The sequence below is a fragment of the Pempheris klunzingeri genome, chromosome 9 (assembly GCF_042242105.1).
Source record: "Pempheris klunzingeri isolate RE-2024b chromosome 9, fPemKlu1.hap1, whole genome shotgun sequence".
Taxonomy (NCBI): Eukaryota; Metazoa; Chordata; class Actinopteri; order Acropomatiformes; family Pempheridae; genus Pempheris; species Pempheris klunzingeri.
The window spans coordinates 4,978,650-4,998,163 of NC_092020.1; the positions used below are offsets into that span (position 1 = coordinate 4,978,650).

General features: G+C 42.2%; 1 protein-coding gene across 1 annotated transcript in view; it reads left to right on the forward strand.

The window, feature by feature from the left end:
- Window positions 1-19,514, forward strand: part of tenm1 (teneurin transmembrane protein 1) — a 156,083-nt gene that overhangs the window by 108,061 nt on the left and 28,508 nt on the right. Inside the window, exons 20-21 of the mRNA XM_070836474.1 lie at window positions 293-313; window positions 4,365-4,597. Coding sequence (XP_070692575.1) covers window positions 293-313; window positions 4,365-4,597 — 254 coding nt within the window. The remainder of the gene's footprint in view (window positions 1-292; window positions 314-4,364; window positions 4,598-19,514) is intronic.

Sequence of the window (19,514 nt, forward strand, 5' to 3'; positions counted from 1 at the left end):
CTGTTATTATTGTATCTCTGACTAATATTTCTGGTTCAGACGGAGGTTTCATAGTGTCTGTATTTGATACTTCCCTGTCCTCTGGGAGGAAATGCCAAAAAGCTTCCTGTTTAGGTTAATATTTAATGTGAAACAATACAGCCGTCTAAATCAACCCTAATCTCACTTTATGAGGAGAAAATTGACTCATTGTAGCCTATGAAATCCTGAGTGACTCTCGTTAGCATCACAAATGATTGTTTTTGCCTTCTCTTTTCTCCTTTTTAAACACTCCTTCATGGTGTACTATCAGGAACCGGGACACCAGACACAGGTGAGAACTGGTGATAAACACCTCTTTTATGCACCTGCACAAAACCCACACATACACACAAAGAACATGTGTCAAGAGAAAAGACTGGCCATGTTGCAAAATGCCTCCCAGCACTTTATCTTGTTTTTTTCTATGCTACAAATTGCATAATTGCTTTGACCTGACTTTCCCTCGTCTCACAAACACATAAAAACACCACACACAAAATCTGCATATACTCAGGTTGCGGTCAGATTTATCAAATCCTCATTTAAATGTCACTAGGCGATATTACATTTGTGAATTGGAAATCGGCCAAAATGTCAAGGATTTCATGTTTTAGAGGATTACTGGAAGTCTGTTTGGAGGATGCAGCGGTTCGTTCGCTTCCTGAGCCGGACTAAAAGCCTGAGCCCTCGTATGGCCTCGACATCGTCCCTGGCCCAGAGCCTTGATGTTGGTGTGAGCTCTGTACACCGTGTTCGACAGAAGATTAGACAGATGTTATAGGGTGTGTGTGTGTGGATGTTTCTCTGTCTGCGTGTGTGCCACTATCAGGGGTTACATCTAGTCGATTGTGTGCGTGCGCTTGTGGGTGTTTGTGAGAGAGACAGAGAGGGCTTATCCGATTTGAAAAGGGAAAGGATTTTTCAAGATGTCGTATATCCAGCATGCCAAAGTTTCCAACCATGCAAAAGGATAACCTGGCTGGGTGTTTATGTTTATACTGTATGGGTGGGTGTGTACATCTGTCTGCAAGTGTGAAAATGTAAATGCGCCTATAGCAACTGAATTCATCTGAAGGCACTTTGGAGGCACCCTTTCCTTACCCTGGAGATTTCTCCTTTAGTTCCTGCTTCCTTCTTTTTCTCTCCGCTGCAGCTCTTTAACTGTTAGCAGCATGTTAGTGTTTCTCTTTTATTCTATACTATTGTTCTCCCAAGTCAAATACATTAATTATTCATCCATATTCAGCTTTCAAAGCTTTTCCTTCTACATTCTTCCCAGCAAAGTGCCTATCAGCCAACAGGGCTTCAAAACAAGGTGCTCTCCGAGGGGAGACAATATGGGATGTACTCACTGTAAAACCATTGTCTATTCTTCCCCTTCAAGTGTTTGAGTGAGCCGTGAAGCAAATATGGGAGGAAGTTCTATCTGCAATATTATCTGAGAGCCCAGACAGTTGACTCAGAGAGACAGTCAGGAACAGCCAGATCACAGTGTCTATCAACTCTGATCATTGTTTTGTTATTATATGTGGGGGGAACAAGGCGAGCTATAGTGGAGTTGTTTGTACTGTGGTTGTCATTGTTGTTCGTTTCTCTTCCACTGGATAAATGTATTTGGTGCTGTGAGCATCTAATTGAGAAAAAGACAGGTGAAGTGATTTGTAATGAATTATATGCGCCGTGCTGTGCTTGTGGTACGTTCAAGAGACCCGACAAATATGATGTGCTGCACGGAGCAGTGGCACACTTTTAAACTCCATGAGGAACTCTCTTAGGATCAAGCTTAAATTATGTATGTGCAGTTCAGTGTGGAGCTCTGTAAACAGTTATGCACTTAATGGACTAGATGACTGACAGCACCCTTACCTATGCTGCAGTGGGTTTTTTTTCCTGGGTTGTGAGAAGGTTCAAGCTAATATCAGAGCAAAGTTTTCTCTTTTGGCAGTGAGGGTTAGTGGGTGCAGAGGAGTCAGACAGGGTGCAACTGCTGTCCAAAAGAGACAGAAAATTAAAGCAACCTATTAGTATCTGGCAAGATGTTAAGTGGAAAAGGTGTGAATATACTTTTATTAAAAAAGAATGTGCAAAAGCATAACAAAAATATTTTTCGTGACATTTCCCTCACAAGGCTTTTTCACTGAATCTCAGAAAAAAGAAAGAAGAAAAGAAATCGCTTTTACAGCAAGTCATTGAGTTTAATCCTTTGACCAGACCCGGCTGACATTGGATTTCATGCTACAAAGTAATTACTTGGATCTCTTTAACTCACAGTGTGAAAAGTGCAAAATTCAAAGTTGTTCTCGTACTTTTTTGTGATCACTGTGTTTAAGTCTCAATAATGCAACACAATACCTGACGATAACAAAGGTTTTCTGTTAGAAATTAACTGCAGACTATATGTATAGCAGTAAGTGAAGTGTTCTCTGCACAATTACACATCCACATTGTTGGCACTCCTCCTACACAAAGCACAGTATAGAGCTCACAGTCGATTTAAGGGTAAATGAAGTCACTCTTCGTTGTGTGCTAGAATAAGCCTGAGGCTTACATTGAGAACAGAAAGCGTTTTCATTAAAACAGTATGAAACGTACATAGTTCGGTACTGTGGTCCTTGCTGCACACAACATACTGAAATGTTGAGCTCAGAATAAACGTCCGGTCTTTTGTCCATCCTCACCCCTCATAAACTAACAATAGCAGCTAGAACAATAAACAATTACATGCCCACGAGCTCATTTGGCTCAGGCCAAATTTACCTATGTGAATGTTCTGGGTTTACTTTTGGTCTGAGACCTTTGATGCTTGTTATACTCACTCCCTCCTGATTTCCTGTTGCTCTCAGTTTAGTTTGCTTTATTCTGGACCATGTTCCTGTAAACAACAATTAAAGATCATACTATCAACTATTAAAGACAACATTTCACAGCAATCGCATATAATATAGAACACATGAAATCAAAAACAGAAACATATAAAGTACATACATACAGAAAATACACGTCATGAGAAAAACCCTTTCTCAAAATTCACCACTAAACTCTTTAAACAGAGGTTTCATACCACAGAAATATTGCATGAGGATGCAGCCTTTGGAAGGACTTATGAATGCATGAATGATGCTGTTCTCCACCTTATACAGACTGCGCATACATTTATACATAAGGTTCCTTATCTCTGCCTGACATGTGGGTGTGTTTATGCTGACGAACACATGACTGGCACTATAAAGTCTCAGCGCACACAAGAACCTCTTCCTGGTGCCTTTGTGTGCACTTTCTAGGTCTCTGAATACAGCTACTTGTGCACCGATACTGAAGTAGAGCATTATATAATGCATACACACTAAACCCCGAACCAAGCGACTTTGGCCTCAGCTTTCATTTATTCCATATCAAATAAAGCAAAGATGAGTGAGCATGATATTAAACAAAGTTTGTGTTCCTTCACTCAAGAACTAAGGTGGCTAATATTGAAGGATTGAAATTGAATTTTAAACGGAATAAATATCTATATTGTTTTATTCTTGCTGTAGATAGGTCCACCACAAAAGAAGTCATTACTTAATGTTTACCTTGACACACAGCAGTGCTACATAGTCTAGACTCTTTGAAAAACTGTCATCAGATTTATACACTATACCGTCTGTTCTATAGAGAGAAAGACAAGCACATTAACGAGAGCCTATTCAGACGTCTGGATACACAGGAGCCATTTCCTCTTAAAGGTGTTTACTTCTTCTTGTTTAACGGATGGTTTACAGTACAACTGGGGGTCAGATTCTGTAGATTTTTGAATGTTTTGAAGGTATGTTGAGATTAGCTCGGGTTGGCTTTGTTCAGTAGTCACATACATGGAACATATTAATGACTGGTTTAATACTTTGAATTCACATCCCTATTAATCATTTTTGTCAATAAACTTGCTGATGCAAAATCCTCAGAATGTGATTATCACTTTTAGAGCTACTATTCTGCCACTGTGGCTGTTTGCATCTGTACTATTTAAGTTAGAGGACATTAATCTTACTGTTCCAGCACAGGCGCAAGTTTAGTCTCTCACACTAATTCTATTCACTGGGATGCCCTGATTGCCTCTGAGCTGCTGTTGTTGTTTGGTCATGAATACTGAGTAATAATTTCCTAAACTAGGCTAGTCTCACTGTCTTTCATTTTGTGTCACTTTGGGTAAGTAAGTAAAAAGAAACATTTTTAAATCTCCCTGGAACACTGTTAGTCGCCACCTCTATGTCCTTGAAAAATGTGCATGCTAATTTATCATCTAAACTAACTTCGGATTGTGCCTTCACTTATCCACTTTCTCTTTGTACACTTTCTCACCGTAGCACCAGCCCTGCTCACAAGTACTACCTGGCCATGGATCCAATGGGGGAGGTTCTCTATGTGTCTGACACCAGCAGTCGCAGAGTGTTCCGGGTGAGGAACCTTGGGCAGCCAAAAGACCCATCTCGCAACCTGGAGGTAGTGGCCGGGACAGGGGAGCAGTGTCTACCATTTGATCAGAGCCACTGCGGAGAGGGCAGGAAGGCCACAGAAGCTGCACTCAATAACCCTCGAGGTAGGAGAACTACAGACAGCACATCTAATGAAGTCGCTCCCTCAGTCAGGTTCACAGTCGCTACACACATGAGCATGATAGTAATTAGAGATTTGTGATCAGTGCTTACAGATAGTGTTTAGTAATATGTGGTACACCAGGCTGGAGGACTCGGCATCGACTAGTTTCTGAAGGTCAATAATTTTGTATTCAGGCTGTTAAGTTGCTCTGCCATTTTGGCTTTTTAATATTTTCCTAATTTCACGACAAAAAAATTCTGGCAGTATTTCACCACATTCCACCATACTGAGATCAGCATGGGACACACAGAAACTGCTGCTGACGACCCTTGAAGTGTCTTAGAGACATTGTGAGCTTTGAACGAGAAGAGTGATATATAGGTTTCATTGCCACGTCCATCGATCCAAGCTGGTCACAATATCTGTCCATAGATCCCTCAGTCTGTATGAATTCCTCCTGCGTCACATCCTCGCTGGGGGTGGTTCTATAAAGTCAGGAAACGATTCAATTCTTGCTCTTGTTCAGAAATGCTCTTTCGCTCTGGAGTGACTCACCACATTTTTGACGACGTATATTTGTCAGCTGTGAATGGCTAATGTTCTGTTGTGTCAGACAGATCAGTACAGTACAATTGGACTATACTTCCAAATTTCATTCCCTTTTATGATGCAAATGTGTTAATGTAGGATACCAGTTTTCTTGAGTGTGATCCCATAATGTTTATGTAGGATATTGATTTTCTCAACCATAATCCCCTCACAAGCACGATATTATGACTGATTTCTGTGTTATGTTGTCACTAAGCATTGAAAGCTTTGTTTCTTAGGTAATTTGTTAAACAGCATTTTCGGTGTAAGCACTTAAATATTTAGATATGCTGTGGCATTAAAATGATACTTAATTGGTTCAAAGACCCTACTGTGTTCTGCCACAAAACACCCCACACATTTCCAGCTGCAGCCTGCACTGCTGACACTAGCTGGGATGGACGGATGGATCCGTGCTGCTTGTGCCCATTTCTCGACCCTGCCATCAGGATTTTTTTTTTTTAAATATGAATTGATTTCATCAGACAACACTAATTTTCTCCTCTTCAGTCATCCAATTTTAGTGATTATTGTTGTCGGTCAAAGTTACTTTTAAAGGTTATTTCTTTATTTACTTCATGCGATTTGCCTTTGTTACAAAATGTTGTTTTTCTAAAAAGGAAATTCTCTGCCTTGTGTGCCAAAACACTGCTGGACCTTTTCCACAGCAAACATTCTGCCATGTCACAGCAGGAGAAACACAGATGTCACAAATAAAACTAATAATTATAGCAGCAGTCCATTTAGGTGTTCCAGTTTCTGGACCCTGGCATTGTGCACACTGGCTCACTGTCATGGCTTACTGGGACACTTCAATGGAATGAGGCCACCATTTATGTTATTAGTTGCACCTGTGCTATTCTTACCTTAACAAGTCAAAATGTTTATTTCTATAGGTGGACTCCAGTCCAGTTTATTCTGGACCAAGAATAACAGTCCACCGCAAACTGACTTAGACTGCTCTCAAGTGACGCAATGTTATCACGTTAACTCAGCTGGCACCTTTTTCACCGCCAGCTAGCCGCCACAGTTAGCAAGTTAGCTGTCAGAGCAGATGCAGAAACTCAGAAAAGGTAAAATACAAAATAAATGAATGGTTGAAAGTGAAAATTGTGCATTTATGGATGAGTGGACTGAGAAATCTGTGTTAATTTTGCCCGAGGGAAAAACGGCCATATGGCCATAGTGAAGAGTGGTAGCGTAAAACGTCATTTTGAACAAAACTATTCCCAGAACACAGAGCTGAGAACCACAGAACTAAACCTGCTGCAGTCGTCATATCAAGCCTCCTGCAGGGTAATTGTTAATGGCACAACAAGAGCAGGCAGTGCAGGCTTTACTGGGAGTATCGTGGGTCCCAGGCAAACACAAGAAGCCTTTTGCAGACGCTGGCTTAATAAAGGAGTGTATGAGTGATGTGACGGAGGCCATGCTAGAAGGGACGCAAAAGGATGAAATGAAAGAGAAAATAAATCAGATACCACTCTCAGGTTCGTCTGCAGCAAGACGAACTGAGATTCTTGCTGAAGATTTGCGCGAGCAACTTTGTGATGGCATGAAAAAGGCACAATTCATCTTACTTGCCATGGATGATCATCCATGGCAGGGAGAGAGAGTGGATCGGTGTAACTCTTAAAAACTCACCACCCTGGTCTGATACATCACTGCAAAATTCACCAAACAGTCCTGTGTGCTGGTCTGGGTGAAATGTACTCAGACGTAATGACTGTGATGAGACTTGTCAACTATTTGAAGGCATCGCCTGCACTGCAGCATTTCTGTTGGAGGTCGGTGTAACTTTTGATGAAGTCAGGTGGTTCAGTAAAGGTGCATGAGCATTTTTGGGCCATTCGCAGAGAGCTTTGAAAATCTTTCTGTCAGAGCACAAAATGCAAAAGCCAAAATGTTTGTTGACTTCCTGAATGAAGACTGAAGAGAAAATGGAAGCTTTTCTGACAGATTTAACATCCAACCTCAATAAAATTTAATGTCAAGCTTCAGGGCAGAAACAGTACAGTGAGTAACCTCATGTCTGTCATGTCAGTGGGTGCTTTTCAGAGGAAGCTGGAAGTGTTTAACCTTGACATACAGCAGAACATGTTGCACTTTCCAGAACTTCTTGAACAAACCAGAGGGGAAAAAATCAAAATCAGAACCATGATGCGTCCCTGTAAAAGCTGATTTAAAATTTCTGAATCTGCTTTGAGGACATTGGCATGTGAAAACAAGTTCTACTGTGCCGTCGAAACCCATTTATTGTCAGAAATGTCAGAGAATCCTCAATGGAAGGACGGGGAACCTGCCCCTGTGTCAACACGGCTTCTCGGCAAACTCAGTTGATTGAGAGCCAGGAAAGCTGCCTCTGGAGGAAGCTCCCCGAGGCCCTGTCACAAAAAAGGTCCTGAAGATGGCCTTTCATATCCTCACCATAGGGTCCTCAGTCAACATACTGCTGTGTTTTCAATGATGAATACAGTGAAGATCTTATACCACAGCAGACTCGCTAATGAACACTTACAACAGTGTCTGCACTTGGCCATCACAGCTTTTGTGAAGCCTCTGAGGTAGAACCCTGAGGTCGAAATTTTGTAAGTGGACCTCTGCGATATGTATTTGAGTATCTCTGCCATGTTATGTTAGCACTGTGATCCTCACAATGTGTTAAGCTTGAAACGGAACAGTCAGCCACTCTGACTAGGAGAATAATTAACGAAATATGTCAAACATATATTATTTAGCGTTTGCTTTGCCAAGTCTTGATCATTAACAGTTTCAAAGTGCCACAACAATATATTCTAAGGCTGTGCACACATGCACACTCACATACACACGTGTGTTTTCACTTGTGGCTGATTAGACCTCTGCTCATGCAGCGTTCATGCCATATTGGAGTTACTGTAATTACCAGTTTGCGGCTTGTAAATACCTTTCATGTCAATATCCAGGTTTCCAACTGCAGCGTTTATCTGAAAGCTCCAACGTATCTGACTTTTCTGATAATAGTGCTGGAAAACCAAACAAACATGGCCACCTCATGTCGGGCCTGTCGTTTAAAGTAATTAGAATCCAATGAAGATAATACTATGTTGTCAGTTCACTCTGACACAGTCAACCTTCAATCATACAACCATCTTTTGAGTTTTCAGGATACATGAACTTTCCCAAGTCTTGAAGGATAACTCTGGTATTTTCAAACCCTATTTTTTACATATTTTTGGGTTTGAAATGACCAGTAGGTACAAAAACTTTTGGAATTGGTTTAGCGGATCGCCTCATCCTGCAAAAAAGATTGGGCGACAAACAAGCTACAACGGCTGTAACGTAATCCCAAGGCGCAAGTGCTCGAAATCATAGTACTTCCACTATAAGTGCTTGTTTTGAAACTGACAAGCGAGATTGTTATTCAAAGTGTCTGAATAATGTTATGGAAAGGATCTTGCTTGGTTCAAAACCACCAGACTCCATTGACAAAAAACACAAAATAACGCAGACTAACTAACTGCTTGAGGCAGCAGCAGCCTACATGGAAACACAGATACTGTGTTCGTTCATGTGACGTGCAGCTGTGCCGAGTCAGAGAGATGTATTTCAAGCACAGTCTGTACACACTCACACAGTCCCTCCCGCTTCACCTGACTTCCCTTTCATAGGCATAAACGCCTGTACCACAGCTCAGTAAACGGCACAAACTGACCTATTGCACACTGTGCAATCGAGAGGCACACTGTCTCTGTGATTTGAAGACATTTTCAGGAAAGAAAATGGGTAGGAGCAGGCCACAAAAAAGAATCAGCATTTGTCATATGACAAGAGAAATGATTTGATCTCTTTATTAAAATGACAATCATAGTCTGACTAATAGGGTAACCATGGCTGGCTTCTCTTGGCTTACAGGAGAAAATGGCACTTGTAGGCACTAAACTTAAGCCAAAATATGCTTGTCATATTAAGCATTTCTAATACAGAGAAGTCTGCAGATTCAGCTCTGATTCCCTCTTAGCCTTAGCCTGGTTCAGGCTATTTGAATTAATGCACATATATTTCAGACATTAAGCCCGGAGTGTCGATTTGAATTGGTTAATCATTATACCCTAAGTTACTAGCTGACAGGAGTGGATTCCAGCAATGTGTCTCCTCTGCTGTTGTACTACATTTTTATTTCCTCTCTTCTGCCCCGCCTGTTAGCTGGAACAAGTCTCTCTCCTCTCTTCTGACTTCTGTCATCAGTACGGCATTGTCACCCACAGGACAGCTGGACTTAGGGACGTGTTTTTATCCATTGTAGGTTGACATATACATATAACTAAACCATACTAATACCACCACTGCTACGTTGGATTTATACAACTCACTTTATTGATGATGACATTATAAAAACATTGGCATGTAACAAACTCATATGTTTTTTTTCATATGGTGCCATCTTTATCAAGTTTGTGAAGTTAGTACCACACATTTCATATTTCATATTTAACACATTATTGATTTGAATAAATAGTTTAATAATGTTGTGTACATGTTCTTTGCAAAACATTCTGTTCGTATTGTCTCCCAGATAAGTAGACAAACACATTTCTATCCTGTATAAATGCTGCAATCTCACTATTTGTTTCTAGATATTCTTTATATCTTTTTCATATCACATATTACATATTTGTAATATTTGTTTAAACTTATATTTCATCTTAAACATATTCCCTTTGGTTTTTATTCTAGTATACAGTATATATACATGATTAGTAGCAATGGATTTGAATATGTGTGAGGGAAAAGGACAAGGGGAGAACAATGTCGAGCAGGAGGGAACAACATTATCTTCAGTATCATTCATCAGTGCCATCATGGTGTTCGTACTGTAGATTGGCTAGTGAGTTCCGTACAGCAAAGCATGAGTCTGCATTTGTTTATGGGTGAGAAGAAGGAGGATAGCATGGACCCTTTCCTATAACAGTTCATATAACAGTTATTATTAATAATCCAGCACTTAGAATGAATAAAAACCATGGATGCAATCAATCATGTGTCAGATGCCAACACACAAGAGAGAGCATTTCTAAATGTTTGTTTATATGCTGAGGCGTTTATGAGGTGGCCTCGTACGACATATCAGTTGTCCTCCAGCATGCCGCACTACAGAGGTTAAAATGGCAGATTGTTATGCTTGTTTTTGTTTCCACCACCCAGAATGTGTGGAAGCAGGCCATTATAAAGCTGATATCTTACGCCGTAGTGTGGGAATGCCGTAATAGGACACGATTGGGCTCGTGGTTGCCGCATTTGCACAAAAACTATGTGCTGCCAGGAAGAAGAAATCATCTGTTTTCTGTCTTCACCAATCACACCCACACACCTGGCCACCTCAGTCCCCGGGTCGCACGGGAGATTTAGCCACAGGCCTGTCACTCAGGCTACACCCACAGTCCTACATGGCCTCCTCTGTCAGTCACAGTCAGCTGGTTCGTGCACTGCAGTCTGATGTTGGAGGCAGGCAGTTGATTTGGGGCCCAATAAGCAAATGTAGTGTAGAAGTTCATTTCCATTCTTTAAATGTCACTGAATCTAAAAGTGCAGCTCAAAATTTGATAACGGAACAGATTTTTACTTGCGCTAACTTCCTAAGTTCATACAGATAGATGAGAGAAAATATGATGAAAAGGAAAAGAAGAAGATAAGAGGAAAACAAGATTGGAGCTGATTTCTGCTACAGTTTGACAGATGATTTGAAGACTGTTGTCCTCAGTATACGTACCCTTTGTGCCTTGGAACATTCAGTGTCTTTGCCTTTACAAAGTAATAAATTATTCTGTCCCAAGACAGTTCCTGTTCACGCACGGTCAGGTATTTTATACTCTTTGACTCACTGCACTTCACAGGCTCTTCTGTGGCCATTGTGCTCCGACTAACCAGCTCTTATAAAGACTCTGGAGAGTTCTGCCTGGAGCCCCATGGTTCCCTGTCATCCATCTGCCACAGCCCACACTCATCCTCCTCCCCTCACCCTCTTACCAATGGTAATGAGTGGTAGACTTCACAGAGAAATATCTGTCCGATTTCTTTTTTGAAGCTGTGGCTCTGTGATTCTCGAGCATTGATCTTGTCTTGTGTCCTCTGGTGAGCTCCTCACTCCAAATTAGTGCCTTCCTTCTTTTTCTCCGCTCCTCTCATCTCATTTTCTATCCCTCCTTCTTTCCCGTCAATGAATCGTCCTCGTGCCCCGATGTTGACATAGCTGCAGGAGGCCTTCTGTGATACATAATGTTGTTACAACATTGCAAACAGTTGTTAAATAGTAATCCATATTTTTAATTTAGCCAACAATGTTGCAATGCTATTGAGCCCATTGCTGTTGCCCAAGTTTATAGTCTCTCCATAGCGTAAGCTGCAGGGATTATCTTGTGTCCTTCAAACACACACTTATGAATACAAGATCTGGGGCATTGTTTAGAGTTGGCTCCACATACGCTTCTGCAGTCAATTAGCTCGGTAAATAAAAAGCCTTGCTCCATTTAGGATGGATCCCATGTCTGACATGAAAGAGGCGTCGGTCCCACAGGACCCAGCAGCCTTGGCTTGCATATCTGGACTCCTTCTGTTCACAACATGGTACTTTTTTTACACACTTTGTAAATAATGGTTGCGTGTATATGAAAGTAACTATGTCTGGGCTTCATGCGTAAGTTTGGACAGAGGGGTTCAGAGGGTGACTCCAGTGATTGAGAGTTTAGTTGTTGGTGTTTGCCATGTGCAGGTCTTATCTATTATTTGTTGACTAGTCCCAGACAGCAAAGCCGATATCCACAGAGAGGTGTGTGTGCATTTATGTGTGAGCGCTTTCAGTGTCAGTCTCTCACTCCAGCCCACAGGGGGCAGACTAATGCCCTTATCAGAAGCTGACACGCTGCCACCACATTTCTCCCTCTTGCCCCGTCGGCCTCTCTCTTTCCCCTCTTCTTTTCTCTACTCCTCTGCTTTCTTTTGGCCTCTTCATCTGTGTCCCTCTATTCCCCACACAGACAGACACAACACATTTGTCCCCATCTCACTCAGCCCTGCAGCTGCGAGGCACGCCATCGGAGTTGAGATAGCGGGGCCGGGGTGCATATGAAGGTGTAGGGTTTAAACCGGTCGTGGTTATTAGCATGTTGAACAGCCAGGGAGTTTTAAAAAAGAGCCACAGCCTGAGGTAAATATGCTTCACATGACACATCATCGCTCGGCCAACCTACCTCGGACCAGGGCAGCCAGGCCTCATGCTGCACAGTATCTGTCTTGGCTGGTGGTTGACATATAAGCAGCTTAGGCAAATGAATATCTTCACACATTGGGCGTCAGTCTCATTTACAGAAATGGCTGGAAACACAGCAATGTGCACGGGAGCGTGTCTCAGTTTGTGTCATCGGTGTGAAGCAAGCATTCGATGCTGTCAGCAAGCTCATACTCAAACCATTAACTCAGCAAACACCGGTCCCCTGCTTCTCCTGCAGCAGTGGAGTCATATGAGTGGTTGCGTCCCTTAAATGCACAGCTTTAATCACTGCAGCCTGCATTTCACTCTCCCGGAAGCTGCTACTTCCAAAACTGTACTCGCTGGCTGCAGCAGTGAAGTTAGAAGATCTCCTAGGGCTGTGTAGCCTTTATGCCAGCTGCTCTGTGTTATAACTTTGGAATGAATATGCCATTGTTATTTTACCTCCGGCTCCCATAGCATTTAGTGCAGAGTGATTGTTGCGTCTCACAAAATAGAGGGAGGGAGCGGATTAAATTGATGGAGAAAAAGATGGAGCACCGAAGTGAGAGTGAAAGGAGAATGTGAGCACAGCAGAGAATAGAAATAATATTAAATGAATAGAGAATGGAGGGAAGGACAGAACAACAGATTGAATGAAAAGGATAAAGGAAGAGAGAGGACTCTGTTTTGCGTTTAAATCCTGCAGCGTTAAGCAGTCCCACACCTCATCTGCATATTAAACTGGCCCTGTGGCTGCCTACCCTCTCAGAGGGTCAACTATCATTGTTTCTGTTGGTTTAAACAGAGCTCTACTTCTCAAAACAAGGGCATCAGATAAGTCACACTGTGTTTTTAGCTTCCAATATTCGGTTTGTGTGTGAGCCCGTGCATATGTGTGTGCAATTTTTAACAGGCTGCTCCTGTGTTTCATTTCACATTGACCGAGCTTTTGTCTTTGCCCCTGGACATTCCTGCATTAATGATACACACATGAATTAATCACACAGCAAGGCAAACAGCAGCATACTCTATGATAATGCAAATCAGTGAGACGCCATTGGGTCATGCTATTTCTACCACAGCTTGTTTTCCCGCTGCAGCATCCATGATAATTAGAAGATCGGCAATGGTTTGTGCAACAGACATGCATGACCGAGCACCCGCAAAATGAAGTTCTGCCAGAGACCAGTTTCTCCCAAAACTAATGCCGAAAATATAGCTGCCAGAGGCAAATCCGGAGGGCCAAACAAGAGAGCATCAAGCAAAGCACACAACACACAGGTGCATCGAGGACTCGTCCGGCCAGTGAGCAATTTTTACATGATTGGAGAAAGAATAGAAGAGATGTGGACGATGTCCTGTTTGTGTATGCTATTCCTGTAGCCCACAGCCTATTTAACTATATTGGATTGTTAGACATGCATACAAATGCACACTGCACGCTCTCACTGTAGAGTATCTGTTTTTCCTTTCTAACTCACAGACATTGACATGGGATGGTGACTATATGATTGATAAAAAGGTGCTTTGCTGCTTTCTTTTTCTGACGTTCTTGATAAAACAAATTTACAATTTTCCTTTTTTTCAGGTGAAATTAATATATTGTAACATTATGGCACAATGAATCACAAGAATTTGTGATATACTAAATGCAATCCTTTCCACATCGATGGGCCAAACTTTGAAACTGTTTCATCTGTGGTCAACCTCATATTATAACTAAAAATTATGGAGTTTGAAAATTGCTGAATAGGGCAACAAACAAATGACAAAATAATAACAGTCTGTCATTGCCTTCCAAAAGATCCATATGACGCTACCAACGGGATGACAAGCCCAACACGTCCTCGCATCTAAACAATATAATCCGTAGCACCGGTTTTATGCTGAATGCGTGTAGGCTTCCAGTGAATGAAGCCTTACCTTGATACTCTAATGACCCCATTAGAAAATCCACAGGACCACTCAGTAAAGTCCAACTGTTTACTTCGACTGAAAATAATAACGGGAAAATTGTTCATTCCAAAAAAGAGGTCAAAAAACTGTATTTCTCCACTCTTAGCTTGCCTTTCTGCCCCTGCTCGCTTCCCAAACTGCCTTCTCATGAGAGTATCAAAAGACCATTAAGAGTAGACCAGTTATCCAGACGCAGTAACTTATTCCCAACATTTGTAAAAGTAATGCAGCTGAGAATTTTTTGCATTTGGCATTTTTGTAAATATGAACTGTAATTACATCAACATGCAAAAATATTCTGTGACTGTTATTATTGTTTTACATTTTACAACATTTAGGCTCCTATAGCTCTGCTAGATCTACTAGTTTTTATAAGGATTTTTATATTGGATTGAAGAACAGCACCTAATCGTATAAAGCAGCTAACTGTGATGCCAGAGCCAAAACAGACTTCTGATAACTCCATCATGTCTGATATTTTCTCCCATGCTTTAGATTTTCAGTATTATTAGTATGGCAGAGCAGAGCTACATCATTCTTTGAATTCAGAGATGCACAAAATTAACTTCCTCCATTCTCTGTGTTGCTGTCATAACTTATTTGCACGGAAATTTCAATTTAGTTAAACTCTGGGTGCAAATCCTGGTGGAAAATCATGGTAGTGCACGCCACTATGGCTCGCACAGCTGGCCAGGAGAGCACAGCTAATCTCTCCACTCCACGCTCTGTAAGAGGTTTTCTACGCTTTAACAAGGTCACACTCCTTCCGTGTACTCATTATTTGCAGTACCACACGGGGTTGGTTGTCAGGAAATGTAGACATAAGCATTTCAAGCATTTGTACAAATGTTGTTTTTCTGGTGAATATGATAACCTCCTGCCAAACAGAATGAGGATTCCAAAAATGTTTTCAACAAAACTCGAAAGAGTGGACGATTTTACTGGCTTTAGAATTTATCAAACCACATGCATTGGATTCTCTCTCGACCAACAGACACAGTGGACTAAAGTGTTTTACAGCCCAAAATATGATTATTTAAACATGAGCCTGATGGAGGCACTTGGAGAATTTGCACAATGGCAGACAAATGCATACATGGACCATACTATGTTCAAAGTTTGTTTAAAGTCATTTTGAGCCAGAAGCCTCAGGCAAAAAAAAAGTTTGGTGATACATTAAAACAAGAGTTGAACTTGACAGCAGTGCTAGATGGATCATCGTGTTGGAGCCAGTTTCATGCAGCGTCACGTGGCTGGCTGCTTGTTTACCAGATAAATGGATGAGACGTGTCTTGGGCTACTCTGAAGCACACAGATCCATTTCAGAAAGTAGCTAGTCTGCGTCCTAATCACCATGGGTCAGAGGAGGACTCATAGATATTCTGTGAGGAAATAGTCAGGCCACTGCCAGGATTTGCTAAGGACCAAAGACAATATAGTCAATGGGCTTAGTAGAGGCAAATTTATGCTGACTTAAAGCGAAGCTCTACCTGTAAAACGCCTGCTATCCAAGTAATGTATTAGGTAGAACACTATACAGACTGACAGCTACCTTGTTTGTAGTCGGAGTGTGTAGGGTAGCTTCAGAGAGATTACTGAAGCTCACTGTGTGTGTAATGAAGCCCTGAGTCAATAAGAGATGCAGGCTTAAGGCCAAAGGCTGAGCCTGTGCATCAAAGGTGCAACGTTTGTACGAGTCAGTGTGCCCGTGCATGCTAGTTTTTGATTGACAGCCCCTGGATCCCTGGCCCTATTCTGCTTCACCCAGTGAAGGGACATAGAGTTAGTTATGGGTGCCTCGTTGAAGGTATGTCAGGTTGACAACGTCAGCGTGATCATGGGAAATGTGACACGCGTGTCCCTTTAACTGGTCGAGATGGCCGCTGCTGGCAGCTGGCCTGTCAACCTCCACTGGGAGCCTGGCAAGCTGACAGGAGGAGTGGAGCTTTGCCACTGTGGAGGAATAAATTGCATTTACTCGGTGAGTGCCCAACACACACGTGCACATACAGATGGAAGCATTTGTCTCGGTCGGGGGGGGGAATGGGAGAGATAGCAAACTGGTGCCCATGCAGGTTGTTTCTACCTTGATTCTTTAAACACACTGACAGAAAGATGAATAAGCAGAGTGATGGTGGCAGGCACAGTTCGGCTTGGCAGTACAACTGAACCTGAGCCTGCCCATATGAGAGTGACAACTGTCAACTGCTGTTACAGGGATGGGACAACAGAGCCAATAAATGTTTGCACCTGAGTACCATTATCTACAGCTCTTCAGCAGACCAGTGGCCAGATGTCCCTCCAAAGATGCCCTCACACAGTTCTTTTGGAAAGTGTGGAAGGAAAATCTGAAATGGCTCCAAAGCCAACTTTCTGTGATAAACACTGCACTGAAGTTGCCTCTGGCTCAGTTACTGTGATATCTTTGTATGTGGGAAACTTTGTTTGGGTGGAAGCTGTGCATACAGATTTGCAATCTATAGTAGTTTAGTGCCTCACTTCTACTTTTTCAGTCGTGAAAACATTTGTTTCCTCCCATCTGATCCCATTTCCTCTTTCTACCATTTCAGAGCCTCACTGGCTTGTTGTTGTGATGGCGTGTTTGGTAAAAGAGCCTCTATTGATAGACCTCCTTGTGTTTGTTTGATGTTCTAAACAGTGCGACATAATCTGCAGACGCTCTGCACTGATCCAAACCCCTCAGCCTTTCATGGAGCTTTCTAGTCCAAAGCATTTCAATTGCTTTTATAATTGAGTTTGTCTGCTGCCTCTGTGATTGCTTTGGATCTCTCTTTTGCTATCAAACAAGGCAATTACTGCCAAGTCGCATATTTTCACAAAAAAATGTTGATTCGCACAAAAATTAGCATGCAACTATTGCAAAATCTCCTCCAGTTTACTGCATGCTTGCAGTGTTTCGCCTTGCCATACATGTGTAGTTGGGAACTAACAGCTAAAAAAAAAAAAGGCAGCTATCAATAATTAATTAATGCGGGTTAATATGTTAACAAACTTATAGTGGTTGATAATTAGATGAGCCACAGTGTCTGATTCAGACTTAATTACGAAGCCACTGTCTGTTCTGTGGGGCTTTTAATGAATAATTAATTACAAGAGGCATGAATTATTTCTGCTTATCAAAGATCTACCAGAAATACACGCCCGTCCTCGTTTATGGTGCTATCTTGTATTGATTGATGATAAGTGTTTGATTTGGGAAAATAAGTGCCTACTGAAACAGCACTTGCACTACAGTACTGCAGTTCATAAACGTGCATGTCATAGATACAGCGCAGTGTTTGATGGTAGCATAATCAATTCATACTTGTGACTGTCGTTTTTGACAGTCCCTCCAGTGGGATCATATACTCTTTGAGACGCTCACACACTTGTATGCACCCCCCCCCGCACTAGAACACACGCACACATACAATCGGTATAGTGCACCGTGCCATTTCACAGTGCTCAGATTGAGTGAACAGATTTATTTTCCCCCCTTTAGTGCACATGGGCAACCTCAGTGTCTTCACGAAAGGTGTGTGTGTGTGTGTGTGTGTGTATGTGCATGTCTGTGTTTGTGCATGTGTGGGAGTGTGAATTTCTCATCTGCAGACACTCTGATTTACCCGCTCTATATTTGCATATGCGCACAATGTGATTAACTGCCATGCCTTATCTCTTCGCCTAGGTACTTCACCACACGCATGCATGCACACACGCACCCACACACGCTGCAACACGAGGTGGCACACGTTGCCATGCACACACGTTCACATATATTCGCATATTCACATACAAACGGCATTGTGCGTTCTAAAGAAGGAATGATGAAAGGGAACAGTAAGCCACACTGCCAGTTAAAAACTCTTTGAAACAGTGTGTTCTTCAGCTTCACTTACAGTCAAACTGTAGCAGTTAGTGAACCCTCCAGGCTTCCCCCAGCTAATTTGGTTGACTTTATTTATGGTCAGTCCCTCAATGGGGCCAGTTGTGCAGGTGAAACTGTCCATCTGTCTACATTGACTTGTCAGTCACACACAGTTACTTTGTACAAAAGCACCATGGGCCATGATTAGCTACAGCTAGCATCATTTAGATGCTATAATAATATGTCAGTCCATATCATTAACACCCACTGAGCCTAGGGATATGGGAGGACAGACTGAAAGGCTTACTCCTCAGGCTGCTGGCAATTTATGTGTGTGTGTGCGCGCGTTTGTGTGTGTGTGTGTGTGTACATGTGCGTGTGTGTGTGTGTGTGTGCGTGTACATGTGCGTGTGTGTGCATGTGCGTGTGTGGGCGAGCGTCACCCCTGCGTGCATGTGCTGTGGTTGCTCAGGTGCATGAAAATTTTCAAACGGAACTTCTATATATGCACACATTATGCATAAACAGATCCTTTCAATATGGTTCCTTTTCCGAATATGTGCTTATTTTGCACTTAGGTGGTTGTTTCACCGGCTGACAGACAATGATGTGTTTGTTTTCTATACAATTTTACAATTCTTCCTGCTTTCATCCATAGAGGCTGCTCCTTTGGCAGCGTTGCTGTCAACATTTGAAGGGTGAATGTAGTGTAGAAGGGAAACTTGAACAACACCAGAAGGCTTACTTCCTGCACTCTTGAGGGCTCAGGTGTTAGCAGTCAGCCTGCTGCACACACACACGCACACACACACACACACACACACACACACACATACACACACACCACATCCTGATGTCACTGTATGCCAACAGGGCTTTCTACTGTTACTGCAAAATAAGATACATAATCCACAACTTTTGTTATAATTAGTCTTTCTCACCTCAGCTCATTTCTCACCTTACTCACTTCTCCCTCACTCTGCTTGGAAAATCCCTGGTGGCCCCTTCTCCTCAAATAGCTGTAATCAACACTGATGCTCTTTAAGACCCCTCACCAAGGCATTAATCAGATTGGATTGTATTGCAATGCCACGGGGGGCTGTTATAACTGATATTCTTTTGACAAGGACAGAGAACAAAGAGATTCTCTGATTGAGAGCGATTGGCCTGTAATGGTTAATTGAAGCAATTCCTCATCATGTCCCTTTGTCTCATCGCCACCTCTCTCCTCTTTCGCACCTCTTTTGGTGCTGTCTGTCGTTTTCTCTTTGGCCGCAT